At 36.5% G+C, this 20,431-nt stretch overlaps 1 protein-coding gene across 6 annotated transcripts in view; it reads left to right on the top strand.

The window, feature by feature from the left end:
* GRIA3 (glutamate ionotropic receptor AMPA type subunit 3) overlaps positions 1-20,431 on the top strand; it is a 327,676-nt gene that overhangs the window by 146,209 nt on the left and 161,036 nt on the right. For all 6 annotated transcript variants that reach the window (XR_004988881.2, XR_004988882.2, XM_045583555.1 and 3 more), the window contains exon 4: positions 10,584-10,771. Coding sequence is in view for 4 of the 6 variants with exons in the window: in XM_045583555.1 (XP_045439511.1) it covers positions 10,584-10,771 (188 nt within the window). In the remaining 2 variants the exon portion in view is untranslated. The remainder of the gene's footprint in view (positions 1-10,583; positions 10,772-20,431) is intronic.

Here is a 20,431-nt window from a genome sequence, read left to right as displayed (position 1 = left end):
ATTCAGTAGTTGCCTCCTCAAGTGAGATATTTAGATAACAGAATACCTCAAGATGCCAAACAATTCTCTACATTACCATTTTCTCTGGTTTCTCTGTTAGAGTTTGTCCCTTTGCTTGAGTTTAAGGCATAGAGGTGGTCACAGCTGAAACACAATGGACAGTCATGAACAGTCTATTATGGGTAGAGGGTTCAATTTAGAGTGGGGAAGAATTTGTATTAGAAGAGAGGAAAAGGCACAGAACTCAGACACTTGGGGTACCATCTTCTATTCACAGACTTCATAAATTAGCTAAGGTCCCAGCTTAATAATGGTGCTGCAAAGAAGAGAAGATTTGCAGAGGGTCTGCTCTTAATTAAATGGAAACTTAAACAAACACAATTATGAAGAATGAAGGCCTCAGGGAAATCTTAAGTTTGCTCAGGGTAAATTGAGCTGGGTGCAAGTGAATATTTATTTTTATCCTGTCCCATAAAAGCCACAGACTAACGTCATATGCAAACACAGAGGGGTTCTTGACCTTCCCATTTCAAGCTCCTAATACACAGAAGTGTTTCTTAATTAGCATCTCAAATTTGGGCAATCACTATATTGATTTTGGTGGACTCATATGTTTTCAATCAAGTTAAAATGAAAACAAACAATAACAAACCAACAAAATGTGAATTCAAATATGCTATGGGAATCTTTCTATTAAATTATTTTAAAGAAAAATATGGTTTATAACATGAATAATCATATCCTGAAGTATTGGATTTGAGTTCAGAATTTTTATTATCAGGTTTCTTAGATATAGCAAAATATAACATGAAATAACTGAATGGAGCTAATCTCTCTCTTTCCTCTGCCTCTATTTTTGCTCTTCACTTGTCTCAGAAACCACTTTCATATTCCATATGTAGCTTCCCTTTTCACTTACTTTGCCATAATATACAAAAGAAAATTTTTTTAAAAAAATTATTTATTAAAGTATCACATATTTGTCCTCATCCCCTCATTCCCATCCTAAACCCCTCCCCATGCATACCCCTACATCCCTGTTGTCCGTGACCACTGGTTAGGCTTATATGCAAGCATTCAAGTCCTTTGGTTGATCTCTCCCCCTTACCTCCACCCTCCCCTACCTTCCCTCTGAGGTTTGACAGTCTGATCGATGCTTCCCTGTCTCCAAGTCTGTTTTTGTTGATCAGTTTATGTTGTTCATTTCCCCTAGATGAGTGAGATCATGTGATACTAGAAATACACAAGAGAAATTTATCTGAAATTCCATAGAGACTAAAGAAATGAGAAATGGTTCACATAATGTTTGAGTTTAAAACCCAGATGAGCACTAGGATAAGTGCATAAGAGAAATTTTCATTTGCTCCTAATTCTCACAATTTTGGATGAACAGAAATATTAATTTAATAAAATGTTTAACTTTTGTTCATCAAAATGTATCATAAGCAATATTAAATGTCAAGTAAACTGAATTAAAATATGTGAGTATATTATAAACATATATAATTAATAAAGTTTCTTATAAATCAGTAAGAACAATATTAACATTACAATAGCAATGTGGACAAATGAGACAAACAGGAAATTCTCAAAATAAAGAGTAAAAATGGACACAAAAATGAAAAACTCACTAACTTTACTAATAATCAAAGAAATGCTTACAAAAAATGAATCTTTTTATATTTCCCTAGCAAATGGGCAAATATATTATTCAATGCTAGCAAGAGAGTAGAGAGACAAATACTCTTGTTCTGCTGAAGGGAACATAAACCTTTCTGGAAGGCAATTTGACAATATGTATCAAAAGCCTTAAAAATATTCATAAATGTTTGGTCTGATATTCCTATCTCCAGACATTTATTCTATGGGAATTATAGAGATACTAGAGGCCCAGTACATGAAATTCATGCAAAGTGGTGTGAGTCCCTCAGCCCAGCCTGCACCCTCTCCAATCTGGGAACCCTCAAGGATTGTCTGACTGCCCATTTAGGTCCAATCCTATGGGCAGTTAGACATCCCTCTCACAATCCAGGACTGCTGGCTGCAAACTGCTGGCCTGTCTGCTTTCCTGATTGCCCCTAACCACTTCTGTCTGCCAGCCTGATCACCCCCTAACCATTCCCCTGCTAGCCTAATTGATGCCTACCTGCTCCCCTGCCAGCCTGATTGCCCCTAACTTCCCTCCGCTGAAGGCCTGGTCCCTCCCAACTGCCCTCCCCTGCCATCTTGTGGTAGCCATCTTGTGTCCAATGGGGGCAGCCATCTTTGACCACATGGGGGCAGTCATCTTGTGTGTTTGCATGACGGTCAATCTGCATATTACTCTTTAATTAGATAGGATAAAGGCCTGGTACAGATGTGGGTGACAGCTGGTTTGCCCTGAAGGGTGTCCTGGATCAGGGTGGGGGTTCCCTTGGGGCATGGGGTGGCCTGGGCAAGGGGCCTGTGGTGGTTTGCAGGCTGGCCACACCCCCTGGAAACCCAAGCAGAGACCCTGGTATCTGGGATTTATTTATCTTCTGTAATTGAAATGTTGTAGCCTTGAGTGGAAGCCAGGGCAGCCCAGGGAAGGCAGGAAGCTTGGCTTCCTCCATTGCCAGGGGAAACCCAAGCCTCTGGCTGGCTCTAGCTCCATAGCTACCACCATCTTTGTTGGGATTTATTTATCTTCTATAATTGAAACTTTGTAGCCTTAAGCAGAGGCCACGGTTGGCCAGGGCCAGCAGGAAGCTTGGCTTCCTCCATTTCCAGGGAAACCCAAACCTCCTGTTTACGCCATGGCCACAGCCATCTTGATTGGGTTAATTTTCATACTCTCTCCTGGTGGGCAAGACTTGTGGGCATAGCAGTGGGCATGGCTTGTGAGCGTAGTGGAGGTATGTTCAATTTGCATGTTTCTCCTTTATTAGTGTAGATTGTATGAGTGTTGTCATCACAGCATTTTTCACAATAGAAAAAAATTGGGAATAATTAAAATGTTCATGTTGGAAAATGGTTATATAAATTACAGTATATGTACAGGATAGAATATATTTAGCAATTAAAATCATGTTTGAAAACATTTAATAATCTAAAGAAAATGTTCAAGATATAATATTAGATTTCTAAAGACAGGACACATAAAGTTGTAAAATTTGTTTTACTAAAAAAGTATGTGATATATTTATACAAATAGAATGGAAAGGAATACATCAAATGTTAACAGTGGTTATCCAGAGTAATAGAGTAAGCTATATTTTTTTAATACTTTTGTGTCTTCTCAAATGTCTAAAATGAGCACATATTAATTTATACTCAAAAAGAAAAACACAGATGCTATTTCCAAAGAAGAAATCCATTTGTAAAGTACTTTGAGGATTTTAGGGTCTCCTTCTCACATAATCAATGTTCCCAGATTCCTCATCTACCACAAAAGAAGTATTTTATAACCCTAGCTAGTACTTCCCACTCTTGCCTCTGTGCCTTTGTTTGTTTACTTCTGGATGGTATATAATCCTTCTCAAATCACGCTTTTCTCACCCAGCACATTTCTGCCAGTCATGAAGGACACTTAAGGAAACAGACCTACTTCTATATTCCTCACTTATACTGGGTAGCCATTAGAATAGATGAGTTCTCAACGCTGTTTATACATGAGAATCACCCAGGGAATGTAAGATAAAACAAAATAAAGCCTAAAAATCACTTCCAGTGATTCTGATTTAATTGGTCCAGGCTGAAGCTTAGACATTAATTTTTAAAGTTCTCAAGGTGATTATAAGGTACAACCAGAGTTGAGAAGCAAGAAGTGAAAACACATAAAAATAGAGTAATACCTTTTTACTGAATTCATTTGAGTAATATAGGCAGGATGGACACTAATAACCTCTGGGCACCTGTTTTACACTGGCACCTGAAATGTACACAAAGCTACCAACTGTTCCTTTGTTAAATGCCATAGCCTAAAAACCATAAAGCACATCATCAAATGGTAAGACCCCCCAAACAATGTTCAACATCCTCTTTTCTTTTCCTTCCAAACTTGCTTGTGTTAAGGCCACTGCTAAAATGCAACTGCTTCAGCTGAAAGTGTAACACATTAAGCCATAAGCCATTCTTATGCTTGGCACTTGGCAAATGACAGACTGCTGAGCGAATGGAACATAGGACAGGGAAATTTTGATGTGGGAAGGAAGAAAGGAAAAGCAAGAAGTGGTGATGGTAGGTCTAGTTGGAGTACTGAGTAGATAGGGAATATCATGATCTGCCGTAGCATCAAAAGATGAAAGTGCACACAAAGAGAAAAGCTCTGTCTACTTTATAACATTGCCAAGGGGCATCCTGAAATGAGACCTATAAAGTAGGTTGGGCAGCATGAAGTTCTTGAAAAAGCACTAACTTGGAAGTGAAGAGACTTGTTTCCAGGATGGGGTAAGACAAGTAAGGCTACACTTGCACAACTCTCAGAAGGTATTTTCTTGAGAAGATGGGGGAAGTGGGTTTATGGGTAACAATAGGTAGTGACAACAATGGTGGAAGATGCAAAGGGTCAAAGGGTACAAAGTTTCAGTTACGCCAGGTGAAGGAGTTCTGGTGATCTAATGTACATCACGGTGATGATAGTTAATACTGTATTGTATATTTGAAATCTACTAAGAGGGTAAATATTAAGTGTTCTCACAAAAAAAGAAGAATAAAATTATAATTATGTGAGATGATGGATATACTCATTTGCTTCATTGTGATGATCATTTCACAATGTATATGTATATCAAACCATTAAGTTGTACAACTTAAATATATACAATTCCTTTTATGCCTCAACACAGTTGGGAAAAAGACAAACAAAAAAAATGTTTGTGCCCTTAGTGCTTCTCTCCCCTCACCTTAGTCCCAGCCCTACTTCCTTAGTTTTGTATCTGACTCTGAACTTACTGTGTGATCTTGACCAAGTCACTTCTCCTCTCTAAATGCTTACCCCCTAAACCACAGCAGCTCCACTTTTATCTATCTCATATTGCGCTTCCATAAAAATTTCATTTGAAAAAAAATGATTCCAGAGTTTTAAAAATTCTATCCTGCCACTCTGAGTCATCTATCAGAGTTGTCCTAGCCTGTAATGCTGTGTGATTCTATGATTGAAAAGTACAGACCACAAGAATTTTCATGGGCCAATTTGAGCCTCTTTTTTAACCTGCAAACACTGAATAGGCAGTTTCTAACACAGAACAATGGGACAAATATTGACCTGCCCTCTGAATATTCCTGTTCATCAACTTGCCTTTCTAGAGCATTTTCAGAGGGTCAGCAATCTCTTTTTAGGCTTTATGGAAAATCCCAGGCAGGCACAGACTTCTATAAATATCAACACTCACAAGAAACCCATTTGTCAATATTAGAGACCACCATCATTTGGGGTACTGCTAGAAACCATGTCAGAATTAAAGATGGTGTGGCTCTGAGAGATCTGATAGAAGTTCTCGAGCAGCAATACGTAGTGTTAACCCTGCAGGAAGATGCAAAGCAGAAAGAATTATCCTCAACTATATTTCCTTGGGTGTCTTCATTACCAAACTCCGTATGTCAATAATCTGTTTCTTGCACTTCTGTGTCTTCAGATCATATGCTAAATTTTCTCAGCATGTGACAGTTTTTATTTTGTTCGTACATTGAGCAAAATCCTGGCCTTCTTTCCCACTGTGAAAATGGTTTTGGCAATTATAGATGTGAGACCTTTCTGTATGTTTCCATCCTTGTCATGAGGTCAACCTAATGGCCACAGATTAAATCCCCTGAAAGCAGATTCTGAGATAGAGATTTGAATGCAAAAGTTTACTGGGGAGTAGTACTTTCATTATTGACACTTGGAGGGAAAGAAGAAAGTAGGTTTGGGCAGAAAGATAGGCTGTGGTTCAGTTATAACAAGACCTCAGCCTACCCTTAAAAGAGCTCTGAAGTTGTTACAGTCACCCCATTTGGGGTAAAAGGGTTGTGCCTTTACTCTCAATATAACCAGTTATTAGATACTGGCTGACCTTGGAAGCAAATATAACCTTAAGCTATGTAGCACTCTTCAGCCAACAATTATTCCAGAAGCTAGGAAAATAAGTCATTCAGTGCTAAAGGGGGACTTGGGTGGTACAGCATACCATTCTTAGACTAGCCTTTACCCAGATGGCACCCTTGTATAGCAAGAACTGCTTGACAACCATCCAGTAAGATTATATTGGTCATAGCTGCATCCTGTTCTTCATCCCAATCACCTTGCCACTCTTCTATTGTCATGCTCCTATATTATCTTGGTTGAATTCAGATTACAATCTATTGATAGCATTCAGCCAGTTACCTATGTGTAACTCCCATTCTTTAAGACAAGGATGAAAAAGAAGGTGGATAACAACAGTGGTCTGAAATCAGGATGAGAAAATTTGCTGCTTAAATAAAAGTAACTTTCAGTACTGCAAAGTTGGGCATGTTAAAGTTCACTCACAGTGAAGGACAATTCTGAAGCTGCTAAAAGAGCAAACTTATTTTAACAAAGCCAAAAATATAGGAGGTGCTACACACTTCACCTCCTATAAGCACCAATGCCTGCTTTTGCTCTTTCTCCAGAGACAAACTTTCCTTTTCTCTCCCTCAAACTAATATTTATTCTCTTTGATCAGCTGCAACAGGGAACAAAGTAAAATAAATTAGGCACAAATACAAGCTGTTGTTGTAATGTTCACTGGCATGTATTGAATTGAGGTGATCACTGCCCCTAGTACGCAGCTACATACTCAAGTACGCAGCCACATACTCAAGAGGACACAGAGAAACTGCATAACAGATACTGCAGTATTAAACCACAGTTGTGACTTGCTCAGAAATGTGAGCAAGTCTCATAGCTCAGGAGGCCCCAAACCCAAGCTCATTAAATGAAAGCAGTGTAATTTTGAATAGGTAATACATTCACATGGTTAAAAAAACAAGTATAAAAAAGATGTATAAAATCAATGTTTAGTAAGAGGCCTCTCATTTGTGGCAGCAGGCAACATATAGAGCTGCACTCATGTGCCATCCATGTCTTCTAGGAGCTTATGCTTTTCTTCTAGGAGCTTATGCTTTGAGATAACAGCTTGAGTTGTATTTTTTAACTTTTATTGTTTTTATTCTTAGAGAAAATGATACTTCCTTCTTGTAAAATAGCCAGGCATTAGATAAACAGATGACAGTGCAAGTCGAAGTTCTTGGTAATCCTACACCCTAGAGAAAACCACTGCAAATGCCTTCTAATTTTTTCCTATACATATACAAACATGTTTTTACAAAAATGAAATTATACTATACATGTTATTTTGTGGATTTTTATATGTAATAATATATTACAGAAATATTTCTTTTATTATATAGAGATTGAGCTATTTCTTGAACAGCAGTATAGTACCTCATGTGTGTGGAGTATAATTTATTTTTCCAGTTTTGTTTTTAAATTTCTGTCATACAGTACTTTAAATCTGTTTCTTCATTGCTTATAATACTTTTATCCTGAATTTAAATCTCATCTCTGGGGAAATAAATGAGAAATAAGTATGGGAAGCTTCATATGAGAAGAGAATCATCCACAAAGTTCTATGTGTAGCAGGAAGTGCCAGAAATAGGGACATACAGGTGCAATTGCCTTGAGTAACAAGGAGAATACTAAATAAGTAGGAAAGACCATCTTCCAGATTTGAGCAAATGTGTAAGCAAGGAAGAAGTGAGGATTGGGATGGGTTAAGGAATTAAAGAAAAGATAAAAGTATATTGAAATGGAAGAATCTTGATATATGGATGGCAAGTTGTTACAGAGCAGAGGTTTTTACAGTGAGAACTTGCATGCTTTAGTTGTATCCAAACTTGATATTAATTAATGATATAATGTGGCTATTGAAAAATATTAGCAATCCTAGGCTAATAAAATAACAGTGTATAATAAATCAAGCAATATCTTATTGTCATCCACACTGGTCAGATCACATCTGAAATATCAGGATCAATAAAATATTGACAAATACCCAGACAAGACAGAATAGTGAGCGAACCTATCATCATGTCACAAAAGTAATTATTGAAGAATTAGGACATGGTTAGCCTGAAGAAAAAAAAAGGTAAGGAGAGATGTTAACTGTTTTTCAAAATGTGAAGGATTGTCACATGGTAAAGGGATTAAACTTATACTTTAGGCCCCAAAATGGTGGAACTGGACTAAATAGCAGAGATTATAAGAATATAAGCTTTGAATCAACAGACAAAAAACTTTTCTTTTGCTAAATGGTCTTTTTAAATGTTTAATTTAAATATATTGAAGATACCCTGTGTAATTTCATTGGCATTATTATTCAGTCAATACTTTCTTCATAAATAGTACCAAAGTAAAATTCAACCTGGTCTTTGGTGAGTTTTCGTAATTTCTTATCGATAATTAGTGGTATTCAAAATAATAAGGCCTTATTGTATACTGCTGAAGAAAGACTTTCAAATACTTTAATCTCTTTCTACCTATGCCTATTTTCTAATCCCATGGGCCTACCATGTGTCCTCAACTCTCACTGAAACAAAGAGCACATTGAAAACCCACACAAATATGTAAATCTGAGAAATAAATATGTGTGATTGGCTTAAAAATAGTAAGAATTAACATTTAAAACAATGATAATGTACTCTGACCTGTAATTTTGAGCTCCTGTGCTGAAATTGCTATTTGGAAATTACCAAGTGCTTGGGTCTCTTTTGTGATCTTCTTCCTGCATACACCCAGCACACAAAGGAGTTGTAATGACTGGCTGAGTCACTGCTGTCATCTTCCTGAAGCGTGATCTCCAAATGTCAATACCATTTTCTATGATGCAGTGAAGAAGATTCCCAACCATAGCCTGCTTATACTACAGGGTGAGCTCAAGATAGCACTGAACCTGGAATGTGCTCACAGGGCAGCACAAGCTTCCTCCATTTTCTATTTCTGTAGCAAAATTGTTATTCCACAGATCATTTTGGCTTTGCAAATCATCCTCATCACCCACTCCTATTAGTCATTACCTAAATATAAATGGAAAATCATTTAAATTTACGGGAGGAGCCGAAACCGGTTTGGCTCAGTGGTAGAGCGTTGGCCTGCGGACTGAAAGGTCCCAGGTTCCATTCCAGTCAGGGGCATGTACCTTGGTTGCAAGCACATCCCCGGTAAGTGGTGTGCAAGAGGCAGCTGGTCGATGTTTCTCTCTCATCAACATTTCTACCTCTCTATCTCTCTCCCTTTCTCTCTGTAAAAAATTAATAAAATATATTTTTAAAAAATAAAATAAAAAAATAAATTTATGGGAGGAAGGAAGTTACTTTTGACCATAGCCCAAATAACATGATGTGAGCAGTTGATTAAATTACACTTAAATTATAGACTAATACCAGAAGCAAAAATAGGGGCATGATATAAATTAGAGACATGAATAGCCTAAAAGACCAATACATAGGGACCTCTGTACTATTCTGTGATTCATATTTTAAGATATACTATTCTTCCCAACTTCTCAAACCCTGACTCCAAAAAGGTTACCAAAACTTAAGTATCAGACTTTTTTTTTTCTCTTTTCCATTTGGCATAGATCCGGGGTATTAGTAATTAATAATTAATAGTTGTCTGATATAAATTAACTAAAAAGAAACCAAGAATCCCTGGTAAATTTAACTGAGAAATGAGAAGGACTCAGGAAGATTTAGTATGATTGAACTTTTTCATAATGTTGTGATCAAAGAATCTGTATATCTTTGTAATAGACAATTTTTGTCAGGTTTTCTTATTTTACTTGAAATATATAATTTACTTTGTTTGGATTGGTAGTAGTCCATGAGAAAGAAAACTGAGCCTATGTAAGGATTAGCTATATTATAAAAAGGTTCTATCTCTACTAAAGCTATCTTTATTCTGAAGAATGTTTATGAAATATGAAAGAAATGAGTTTCAACTACAATAGGTATGATTGTAGTCAGATATAAGAAAGATCTTGACATTTATTTCATAGATTTTTGTTGTTGTTGTTAATCCTCACCCAAGGATATTTTTCTATTGATTTTTAGAGAGAGTGGAAGGGTGGAGAAAGGACAGAGAGAGAAAAAAACATCAACATGAGAGAGACACATCAATTGGTTGCTTCACACATATGCCCTGACCAGGGCCAGGCATTAAGCCTGCAACCGCAATCAAGGTACATGCCCTTGACTGCAATTGAACCCAGGACTCTTCAGTCTGTAGTCCAATGCTCTATCCACTGAGCAAAACTACCTAGGGCTCCATAGATATTTTGATAATGCATGTCAATAAAAAAAATTCAGCTGTGATTGATTAAGTACAGGCTTGATAAATACCTAGCCTTGTGGCCACAAGTTGTAGAATCTTCCTCCCTTTTAAAACAAGATAGAGTTGCCAACTGGAAGGTTAAGGCTGAGGTTATGGCTAAGCTTACTGTACACAATAGATAAGGTTCACAGAGACCCAATAAAATGTGAATAAAAATTCAATAGAACTTTTAATACCTACAGAAAGACTTTTTAAAGAAAAAAATTATCATGGCTGTCTTTCCTTCATTCAGGATTTTCCATCCTCCAAGCAATTATGGAAGCAGCAGTGCAAAACAATTGGCAAGTGACAGCAAGGTCTGTGGGAAACATAAAGGACGTCCAAGAATTCAGGCGCATCATTGAAGAAATGGACAGGAGACAGGAAAAGCGATACCTGATTGACTGCGAAGTCGAAAGGATTAACACAATTTTGGAACAGGTAAGTGTGAGATTTATTCCACCCCTCAGCCAACATGTTAAATCATCATCCTGAGGCAGTTCACATTTCTGCTAATAAATTAAGTACCCAACCAGATTAAACATGCAAACGGTTTTTTATGGTCTTTCTAATCCTTTTTTCCTCCCCAGTGGCTGCAGGAAAAGAAAGAAAATCTAAGCTGTTGAAAATTGCATTACCATGATTAATCTGGAAGTCTCTGCAATTTAATGTTACCTATCAAATAAACACATCCTTCCACATCTCTGTTTCATAGATAGCTGAATCTTTCAAAGTAGTCCCTTTCCTTTCTTATCCTTCCAGCAGGGAACAGACAAGGAATCAGGCAAGGCAAAAGGGCAGGGTTTTTGTTTCAGGAACCTAATTGCAGTATTCACTAATCTCCAAATTTGTGTATATTTTTGCAAACCGTCCCTCTTTTGGGGGGGGGAAGAAAAGAGAGGGAGAGAGAGGCAACTATGTATGTAATCTAAGACTATTTTTAAGATAGCATATGAGAAAAAAAGTTCATGGTTTTTAAAATGTGAACAAAGTGAAAAAGATTTAGAAGATTTAGACTAAGGCAAAATCATTCTTAAGCTTGGATATTTAAATTTAAGATTAAAAATATTAGAAGAAGTGTTTTACCCTAAGCCAGATGGATACAATGAGGTAAAGAGTCAAATTGAAATGAGGTGAAAGTATATTGTTTTCCTTAGTAGTTTCATTGCCAGATAATAACAAAGTGTCTATGGTTCCATAAACAAAACTGTAAGGGAAAAATTTCCATTCTAATTCAATCCCAGTGTACCTGGGGGTCAAAACAGCTTCAGAGACTGGAATTATAGTGAACAGCCATTGTCTGGGAGAGCTGTTTTATAGCAAATTAAATATTAACAATTTGTCAGATGCGCCTGCATAAGAAGAGAATGAAAAAAGAAAAGAAATGGGAGAGGAAGGGAGGGGAGGGAGGAAGGGGAGGGGAGAAGAGAAAGAGGGGGGGAGGAGGGGAGGAAGAGAAGGAAAGAAAGAAAGAAAGAAAGAAAGAAAGAAATAAGAAAGAAAGAAAGAAAGAAAGAAAGAAGAAGAAAGAAGGAAGGAAGGAAGGAAGGAAGGAAGGAAGGAAGGAAGGAAGGAAGGAAGGAAGAAAGAAAGAAAGAAAGAAAGAAAGAAAGAAAGAAAGAAAGAAAGAAAGAAAGAAAGAAAGAAAGAAAGAAAAAAAGGAAGGAAGGCAGGAAGGAAGGAAGGAAGGAAGGAAGGAAGGAAGGAAGGGAGGGAGGGAGGGAGGGAGGGAGGGAGGGAGGGAGGGAGGGAGGGAGGGAGGGAGGGAGGGAGGGAGAAACTGCTGACTCTGCATTATAGAGATACAAAGCTGTCCCCATCTTAAAACAGCATCACCTCTAGTGAATCATACCTCACAGAAAATCTAGAGCACTAGCCTGGCTAAATCAAATTTCCCAACTAACATTCTCTTGAGCTATCCAAATGACCCACACCTCCCTTTAAAAAATTGCCTTTGATTTTCTTAGATCTTGAAAGTGAAGAATCAGGTCAGTGATGTTGGTGTATGTACTACATGCCCTCTAAAATTTTAGACCAAAATAGCCTTTTAGTGGGTGACCTACTTAATAGCCTACAGCAGAGAAACATCCTCCTTGCGGTACTTTGTTTTCCTTCTTTTGTACTAGTGACTTTGGCTTTCTGAATATCTTACATTTTGTTATATCTTTTGGGTTTTATAAGACCTTGTACTGGAGTCTGGGATTTTTCAGCATGATGTAATAGAAAAAGAAGTGGGTAAAATTCTGAACTCTATATAGCTGTGGGATATTGGGCATTTAAATATCTATGCCTCAGCTGACTCATCTATACAATGGGGGAAATAATATTTGCTCTAACTCACATGGCTGGTATTATTGCTTCAAAAAGCATAAAAAGCTATGGGAAAATAATCATTATTTTTCAACACTTTTCAGGAAAACCAAAGTAACATTTTTCAAAAACCCTGTTCTCTCTTTTCATGTCTTACTTTCTATCTTCCTTTCTTCTATATAAACATTTACAGTATCCCTCAAAATACTTTCTATACAATTTTCAGGAAGCATTTTTCAAAGAAATGTTTTAGCAAAATCCAGGTAAGGCTAGGGAGTTAATTTCACATATTTTTTTCTCTCTTTTAAGAAATTGTCATAAAGCTGTCAACTCATGGTTGTTTTTGTTGCCATTTAAGAAATTTCTACTAGTGCATAATTACTTTGAGGTAAGGGTCTTGTTGGTCTTGTTCACTGTTGTATCACCAGTGTCAACAGTATACCTGGCCCATAGTGTTGGATGGATAGATGGATGGGTAAATAAATGGATAAATGGCTGAATATTGAATAAGTACATTTCAATACTTTTCACTGCTATGCTTCCATCAAGGAGCAAAATATTACCTGCAGTCATATGATATGATCATTAAAACACACATTTTTCTCAATAGTTTAAGATGGTGGCTATCTGCTCAAGCCTATTCTAATGAAATTGTAAAATTGCCAAAGTTTAGTTTTTTTGGATAAAAATAGATTTCTCATTAAATAAATTATTTAAATTAAGTAAAAAATTCAACATATTTCTTTAGAGAAAATATTTTTAAATAAATGCTATAGTAATATACAGAGATAATACTTTTCTCATTGGTTCCTAGCCATTCTTGGCAAACTTATCTTAATTCACTATACAGATCATGGGTTGGAATAACATTTAAAACTCAGTCAGTATCCAGTTTTTCCAAAAGATGCCTCATTCTTCAAAGGTGTTTTCAGCTTTAGGGGAAGGTTATTTTCATGGAAGGAAACTTATATAGCCTCCCACAAAATGACCCTTAATGCCACTATCTGAGGTAAAAGAGCCATTTACACCACTATAACTTTATTCCCTATGGATCAGATTTTGACATAATGTGAGTTCATATTGTACACTATATCAAATGGGTGATAATGAAAAGACCTCAATATGGTACAATTGTTCAAATATGAGCAGGTCATCAATATAGTATTATATAGCACAACTTCTCCATAACACTCACAAGGAAAATTAGATTCTACAGTAATTTTCCTTGTGAGTGTTTAGACACTTATGGAGCAAATCAAAATTCTTCCAACATTTCTTTAGAAAGTTTGTTTGATATCTTTCAACCTTTAACACTATAACATAAATAAAAAGACTCCATTAGGTATCTATCTGTCTTTAATATTTGTCCTTAACAGTTAACCTATTTTTAAAAGTATCCCAAGCATAACCAATGGACATGGATACTGGCGTGGTGGGGGCTTGTGCTAGGGGATTGGATGGGGGGGGGGGGGGGAATGAGACATATGTAATATTTTAAACAATAAAAAATAAATAAATAAAAGTATTCCAAATTTATAGCTATAAGAATTAACATACTAAAAGACAGAGGTAGAGACAAATGAAAGCATGAAGGGTTGTCAGGGTTCACAAAGAATATTGAGAAACTGTAGATTCTGAATCTAAGAAATAAGAGCACCTTCTACTAGAAGATGTGTGTGTACTACAATGAATGAACTATTGACCTGACCTGATGTAACAATCCTATTATTGCATTGCTTTGTTCATAAGGCACTCCTCACTGGTGGACAGCTGCCTTAATTCAACAACCCATCTGAACATTAACTGTTAAAAAGGTTGCTTCTCATACCGTTATCTACCCATGACTGAATAGATCCTCTTATCCCAGTAATATATACCTGTGGACTGCTTTTGAAGGTTAGACTCCATAAAACGAATGGCTCTTATGTTTATTTGTAGAGGCAGCATAGCATATAGTGGACTCTGGAGCCAGTCTGCATGGATTCTGTTACTTTCTAGCTGTGTGACATGGAGCAAATTAATTATCTGTGCCCCCATTTTCTGGTTATAGAATGGTATCTGAACTTTAATGAATATATATAACAAAAGGAGCCTGACACACACAATGTTTGAATAATGTTTTGATACTAAACAAGGTGTTTTTACATAGATTTATCTCATTTGAGCCTCACTGTGGGAGGTAGGCAGGGCAGATCACTTAGCCCAGATTTACAGATGATCAACTGATGATTAGAGACATTTAGATGATTTGACCAAATGTGGCTCTCTGCTCAATCCTAGTAAGTGGCAGAGCAAGGACAGAACTCATCTTCTGACTCCTTGTCCAGTGCTTGTGCCCCTACACTGAACCACCTTTCTTAATTTTAAGTCCCTTATTAAATATTTAGCCAATGCCAAAATGTAGATTAGGCCTGCTCATCAAATTACTTCTCAAAACAACTGCAAAGCATTGGAGAAAATTCAGAGAAAAGCAGAAATAGATTAAAGCATTAGAAAATAAGGCCTACAAGGAAAGTCTAAATGAGTTGGAGTTGTTTAACCTGGTGAAAGAGAGCCAAGATGCACAATCCTTAACTATAATGAGTTATCATAAAGAGGGCACTGACCAACTATTGTGGATGCCTAAGGACAATACCAGAGTGAATAAGTTTAGACTAGAAAGTCAGCATTAGAAAGAACTCATTACAAGGAGAGAAGAAACTGAAAGAAAATAAAATCTCACCAGCTGAGGCTATATGAAGATAAGTCCATTCTGTAATAGTGAAAACTCAGATATAGAATATTTTTAAGATTATTTTCAAGGATACACAAATATTCCAATTTAATCCTGTGTCTTGGCAAGTAAATACCATTATAGGAGATTTATTTTAATGAATAGATGAGGATATTTCCTAATTTGCCTATGCATTAGATAACTAAAAGGTTGACTCCTTAAAGAGATTTAAACATCCTCCTTCAGTCTTTACCATGTTTTTATTTTTTTACATATATAATTGAAAGGTAAATCTCAGCATAGCCCCTGCTTGAATTACAAACTGTGTGAGGCCCAAATCAATACACTTCAATGTGCTATGCAAGAAAAATATAGAATGCGTGATTTCTCTGGAAATATTACAAGGTAAAATCACTTTAATAAGCATAGATTATATGAAATTAGCTCTTCTTAAGGACAGAATCCTGAAGCAGCTCAATCTCTACAGTTTCTTTCATTTGAAGAACCCTGACTGTCACCTTTAAGAAATAAAACATCCAAGTTAGTAAGTCAGATTTGCAAAGATAACTATTTAAACAAGAGGAACAATATTAGGGGCCTTTCTAAAGTATGAGACTGGAGCCAAAATCAGTTTGGCTCAGTGGTAGAGTGTCGGTCTGCGGACTGAAAGGTCCCAGGTTCGATTCCGGCCAAGGGCATGTACATTGGTTGCGGGCACATCCCCAGTAGGGGGTGTGCAAGAGGCAGCTGGTCGATGTTTCTCTGTCATGGACATTTCTAGCTATCTCTCTCCCTTCATCTCTGTAAAAAATCAATAAAATATATTAAAGTATGAGACTGGAACATAAAGAAAACAGTGCTCACTCCAAAATATAGGGTGGGGCAAAAGTAGGTTTACATTTGTTCATATGGAAAATAATACAATAATTATAAAATAATAATATAATATTAAACTCTTCTTTTCATGTGATTTTCATGTGTTGTGAGGGTCAAATAAGATAATATGTGGCGAGCACCTGTGCAGTGTTTCATGTACTCAAAACTGTAAGCTCTACTTTTGCCCCACCCTGTACATATAACAATTGTGTTCACTAGAGCACACAGTTGCCAACAGCTAGAACTAGGTCAAGTGAAGTAAAAATGTTATAGCTTTATGTCTGCTCCTTGCCTCATCCTCCATTCAGCACACAGTGGTACTGTCCAGCTCCTCTCCTCTTTTTGCTCCCATTTTTTCCCAGCCTTTCTTCTCAATGTTCCTTATAGAACAGTAAGCTGACTTACCAATCCATAAGACAGTTCAAGTTATCATCTCTATTTCTTGAAATATTTTGTTTGTGGCATAGTTGAATAAACACAATCTTGGGAATCAAATAGATATGACTTCACTTCCTTGTTGCATGACATTTATAAAAGTGATCTAATTTCTTTGAGACCCAATTTTCTCATCTCCAAATACTATCCTACTACTTTCTGTTCATGTGATCCTCATGCTTTGTGAGAATCAAATAAGATAATGTGTGGAGGGCATATGTGTGGTGATTGGCATCCTATAGGTTCTCAATAACTAGTAACTACAGTTATTTGTTCATGAGTGGTAAGTTTTTGTGCTCATGCAAATGTGTTATTTCAGGACTATTGCTCAAGAACAGTGTCCTCGTAGACTTTCCAAGGTACCAGTTTAATCTAAGGTTTTATCACAAGAACAGTGTCTTAAGACTTGAGCTGTGCTCAGGTCTCACTAATGTGAGTTTAATATTAGATGACTTCTCTGTTTTTTCTCCAGTGTAACATTGGATAACATACATTGATTGATAAGCTCAAGGACTACTTAAGAATTAACTAGATTTTTCAGTATCACTTAAAATAATTAAAGGCACAAAAACCTTGAACTACATGTGACAACTAGGCATTTTGTTTGTTTGTTTGTTTGTTTAAAAAAAAGTTTACTTGAGCCAAACTGACAGCACATGCCAGAGAGCAAGATCTCAAATGCTCACAGCAACTGGATATTTTTAACAACAAATATTTATTAAGTGCTTACAATGTTCAGCTACTGTTTTAATCAATGTGCATGGATATATGTGTTCATATATCTCATATAAGTTAATCCTCATATCAGCCCTATAAGGTACATGGGAATATTATCTCCATTTTACAGATGTAGAAACTGAGACTTAGAGGTCATACAGTTATAATTGGTGGAGCCAGAATTTGAACCCAGGGAGTCTGTTAATTACAACAATAATCAGCCATGTGTGGAACTGATGTTTTCAATCAGAGCAGAGTCAAGCAGAGGTTTTAAGAGATAAGCATCCTGTTGAGGCTTGGAACAGCTTTGTTTACAATAAGCATTATTATACAACAAATATTTCATAGGCAATTCCTCCATTTGATGATGATACATATTCCACCAGCACATGAAATTGAAAATATGCTACTTAAACATGCCCTTTGGTAAAAAGCTTATTTATGATGAATAAGTTCATTTACTTATGGTGCCCAAACAATCTAACTATGAAATGAGCCCCACAAGAGTAGGAATAAATCATGAGGAGTACTTTCACAGAGTGATATGTAAGTGCAACTACCATTCCTATTTGCTTGCATTTCTTTTCAGGTAAAGAATCACAGTCTTCATTATTTCGCTAAAACTGCCTTAGGTTATGTCCATTCCCTTCTTCCATTTCTACTGCATATGCTAAATGTAACTGGTAAAGTCTGGAAGGTACGGTTCCCCTTCCTTCCATTAATTCCCAGAAAACCAAGCATAAAAAGGACTGGTTCTGGGAAAGTATGAATGCCCATAGGATAAGGATTTGGGTAGGTGCTTAGCATTTGTAGGCCATTAGATTTGAGAAGCAGTGCTCCAAGGGGAGCACTTAGTATCACCCTTAAATCCAGGTGAGAGGGGCCATTGCATTGAGCTCCATGCTTTTGATGGCTCCTCATACCACAAACACTAAAGCACAAAGACTTTTTTTTTTTCTATGTGGTCTTAGAGGGTTTTTTTGTTGTTGTTTTATTTGTCTGTTATTGTTGTTTTAAGGATAGTAGCTGGGTGAGCATCTAGATCCTAGGGGGAGAAAAGGGAGAAGGACACATAAGAAAAACTGGGTTCCCCCAGTCAAAGAGCAAAGGCACAGAAGGGGGCAAAGGGGGCAAGGGCAGAAGTATCGATAGTAAAGGAGAAAATGACAATTTATGCCATACAAAATGAGAAAATAACTAATTTTTCTAAAAATGGGCCTCCCCTTGCCGGGACCAGTTTGGCTCAGTGGATAGAGCGTTGGCCTGCGGACTGAAGGATCCCAGGTTCGATTCCGGTCAAGGGCATGTACCTTGGTTGCGGGCACGTCCTCAGTAGGGGATGTGCAAGAGGCAGCTGATCGATGATTCTCTCTCATCGATGTTTCTAACTCTCTATCCCTCTCTCTTCCTCTCTGTGAAAAATCAATAAAATATATTTTTTTTAAAAATGGGCTTCCCCAAATTATTCTAAGTAACAGATTTTTATTTAGTTCACAGATAGATCCATGGGCCAGGCCAAGGTCTACCATGTTTTATGGACTTTTTAACATTTATTTATTTTTATTTTTTTTTAATTTTTATTGAATTTATTGTGGTGATATTGGTTCATAAAAGTATGTAGGTTTCCGATGTACAATACAATTGTATTGTGTATTCAACACCCCAAGCCAAGTCTCTTTATATCACCATTTATCCACCCTTTATCCTCTTGTACCTCTACCCTCCCCTCCTTTCCCTCTATAAATCAATATACTACTGCCTGTGTCTCTGAAGATTTTTTTTTTTTTGCTTAATCCCTTCACTTTTTTTTACCCAGCCTCTAAATGACCCTCTGACAGCTATCAGTCTGTTCTCTGTATCTATGAGTCTGTTTATATTTTGTTTTTATTTATTTTGTTCATTATATTCCACACATAAGTGAAATCATATGGTACTTGTCTTTCTCTGACTGGCTTATTTCACTTAGCATATACTCTCTAGGTCCATCTATGCAGTTGCAAAAGTTAAGATTTCCTTATTTTTATGGCAGAGTATTGTTCCATTATATAAGTGTTCCACAGCTTTATATCCACTCATCTACTGATGGACACTTGAGCTGCTTCCAAATCTTGGCTATTGTAAATAATGCATTCCTTCAATGAACATAGGGGTGCATATATTCCTTTGAATTAGTGTTTCCAGTTTCTTCATATAAATTCCTAAAAGGGAAATTGTTGTGTCATAAAGTAGTTCCATTTTGATTTTTTTAGACAACTCCATACTATTTTCCACAGTGGCTGTACCAGTCTGCATTCCTACCAACAGTGCATGAGGGTTCCCTTTTCTTAACATCCTGACTAGCACTGCTTGTATGTTGATTTATTGGTGAAAGTCATTCTGACAAATGTAAGTGGTATCTCATTATGATTTTAATTTGGATTTCTCTGATAATTAGTGATATTGAGCATCTTTTCATATGTTTTTTGGCAATCTGTATGTCCTCTTTGGAGAAGTGTCCACTCATGTTCTTTGCTCATGTTTTAATTGGATTGTTTTAGGTAGTTGAGTTTTATAAAATTTTTAACATTTTGGATATCAACCCTTTTTCAGATGCAACATTGGCCAATATCTTCTCCCATTCAGTGGGTTGTCTTTTCATTTTGTCAATGGTTTCCTTTGTTGTGCAAAAACTCTTAGTTTGATGTTGTACCTTTATTTACATTTTCTTTTATTTCCCTTGCTGGAGGAGATATATCAGAAAAAAAATATTGCTTCAAGAAATGTCCAAGACTTTACTTCTAGGATAGGTTTTCTTCTAGGATATTCATGGTTTCAAGTCTAACATTTAGTCTTTAACCATTTTTAGTTTATTCTTATATATGGTATAAGAAAGTAAACTAGTTTCATTGTTTTTGCACATACCTGTCCAATTTTTCAAACACTATTTATTGGACAGACTGTCTTTATCCCATTGTATGTTTTTTCCAACTTCATCAAATATTAATTGACCATAAGGTCATGAGTTTATTTCTGGGCTTTCTATTATGTTCCATTGGTCTATGTCTATTTTT

This window comes from Pipistrellus kuhlii, unplaced genomic scaffold, assembly GCF_014108245.1.
Source record: "Pipistrellus kuhlii isolate mPipKuh1 unplaced genomic scaffold, mPipKuh1.p scaffold_m20_p_19, whole genome shotgun sequence".
Taxonomy (NCBI): domain Eukaryota; kingdom Metazoa; phylum Chordata; class Mammalia; order Chiroptera; family Vespertilionidae; genus Pipistrellus; species Pipistrellus kuhlii.
This window is presented reverse-complemented; position numbering and strand designations above follow the sequence as displayed.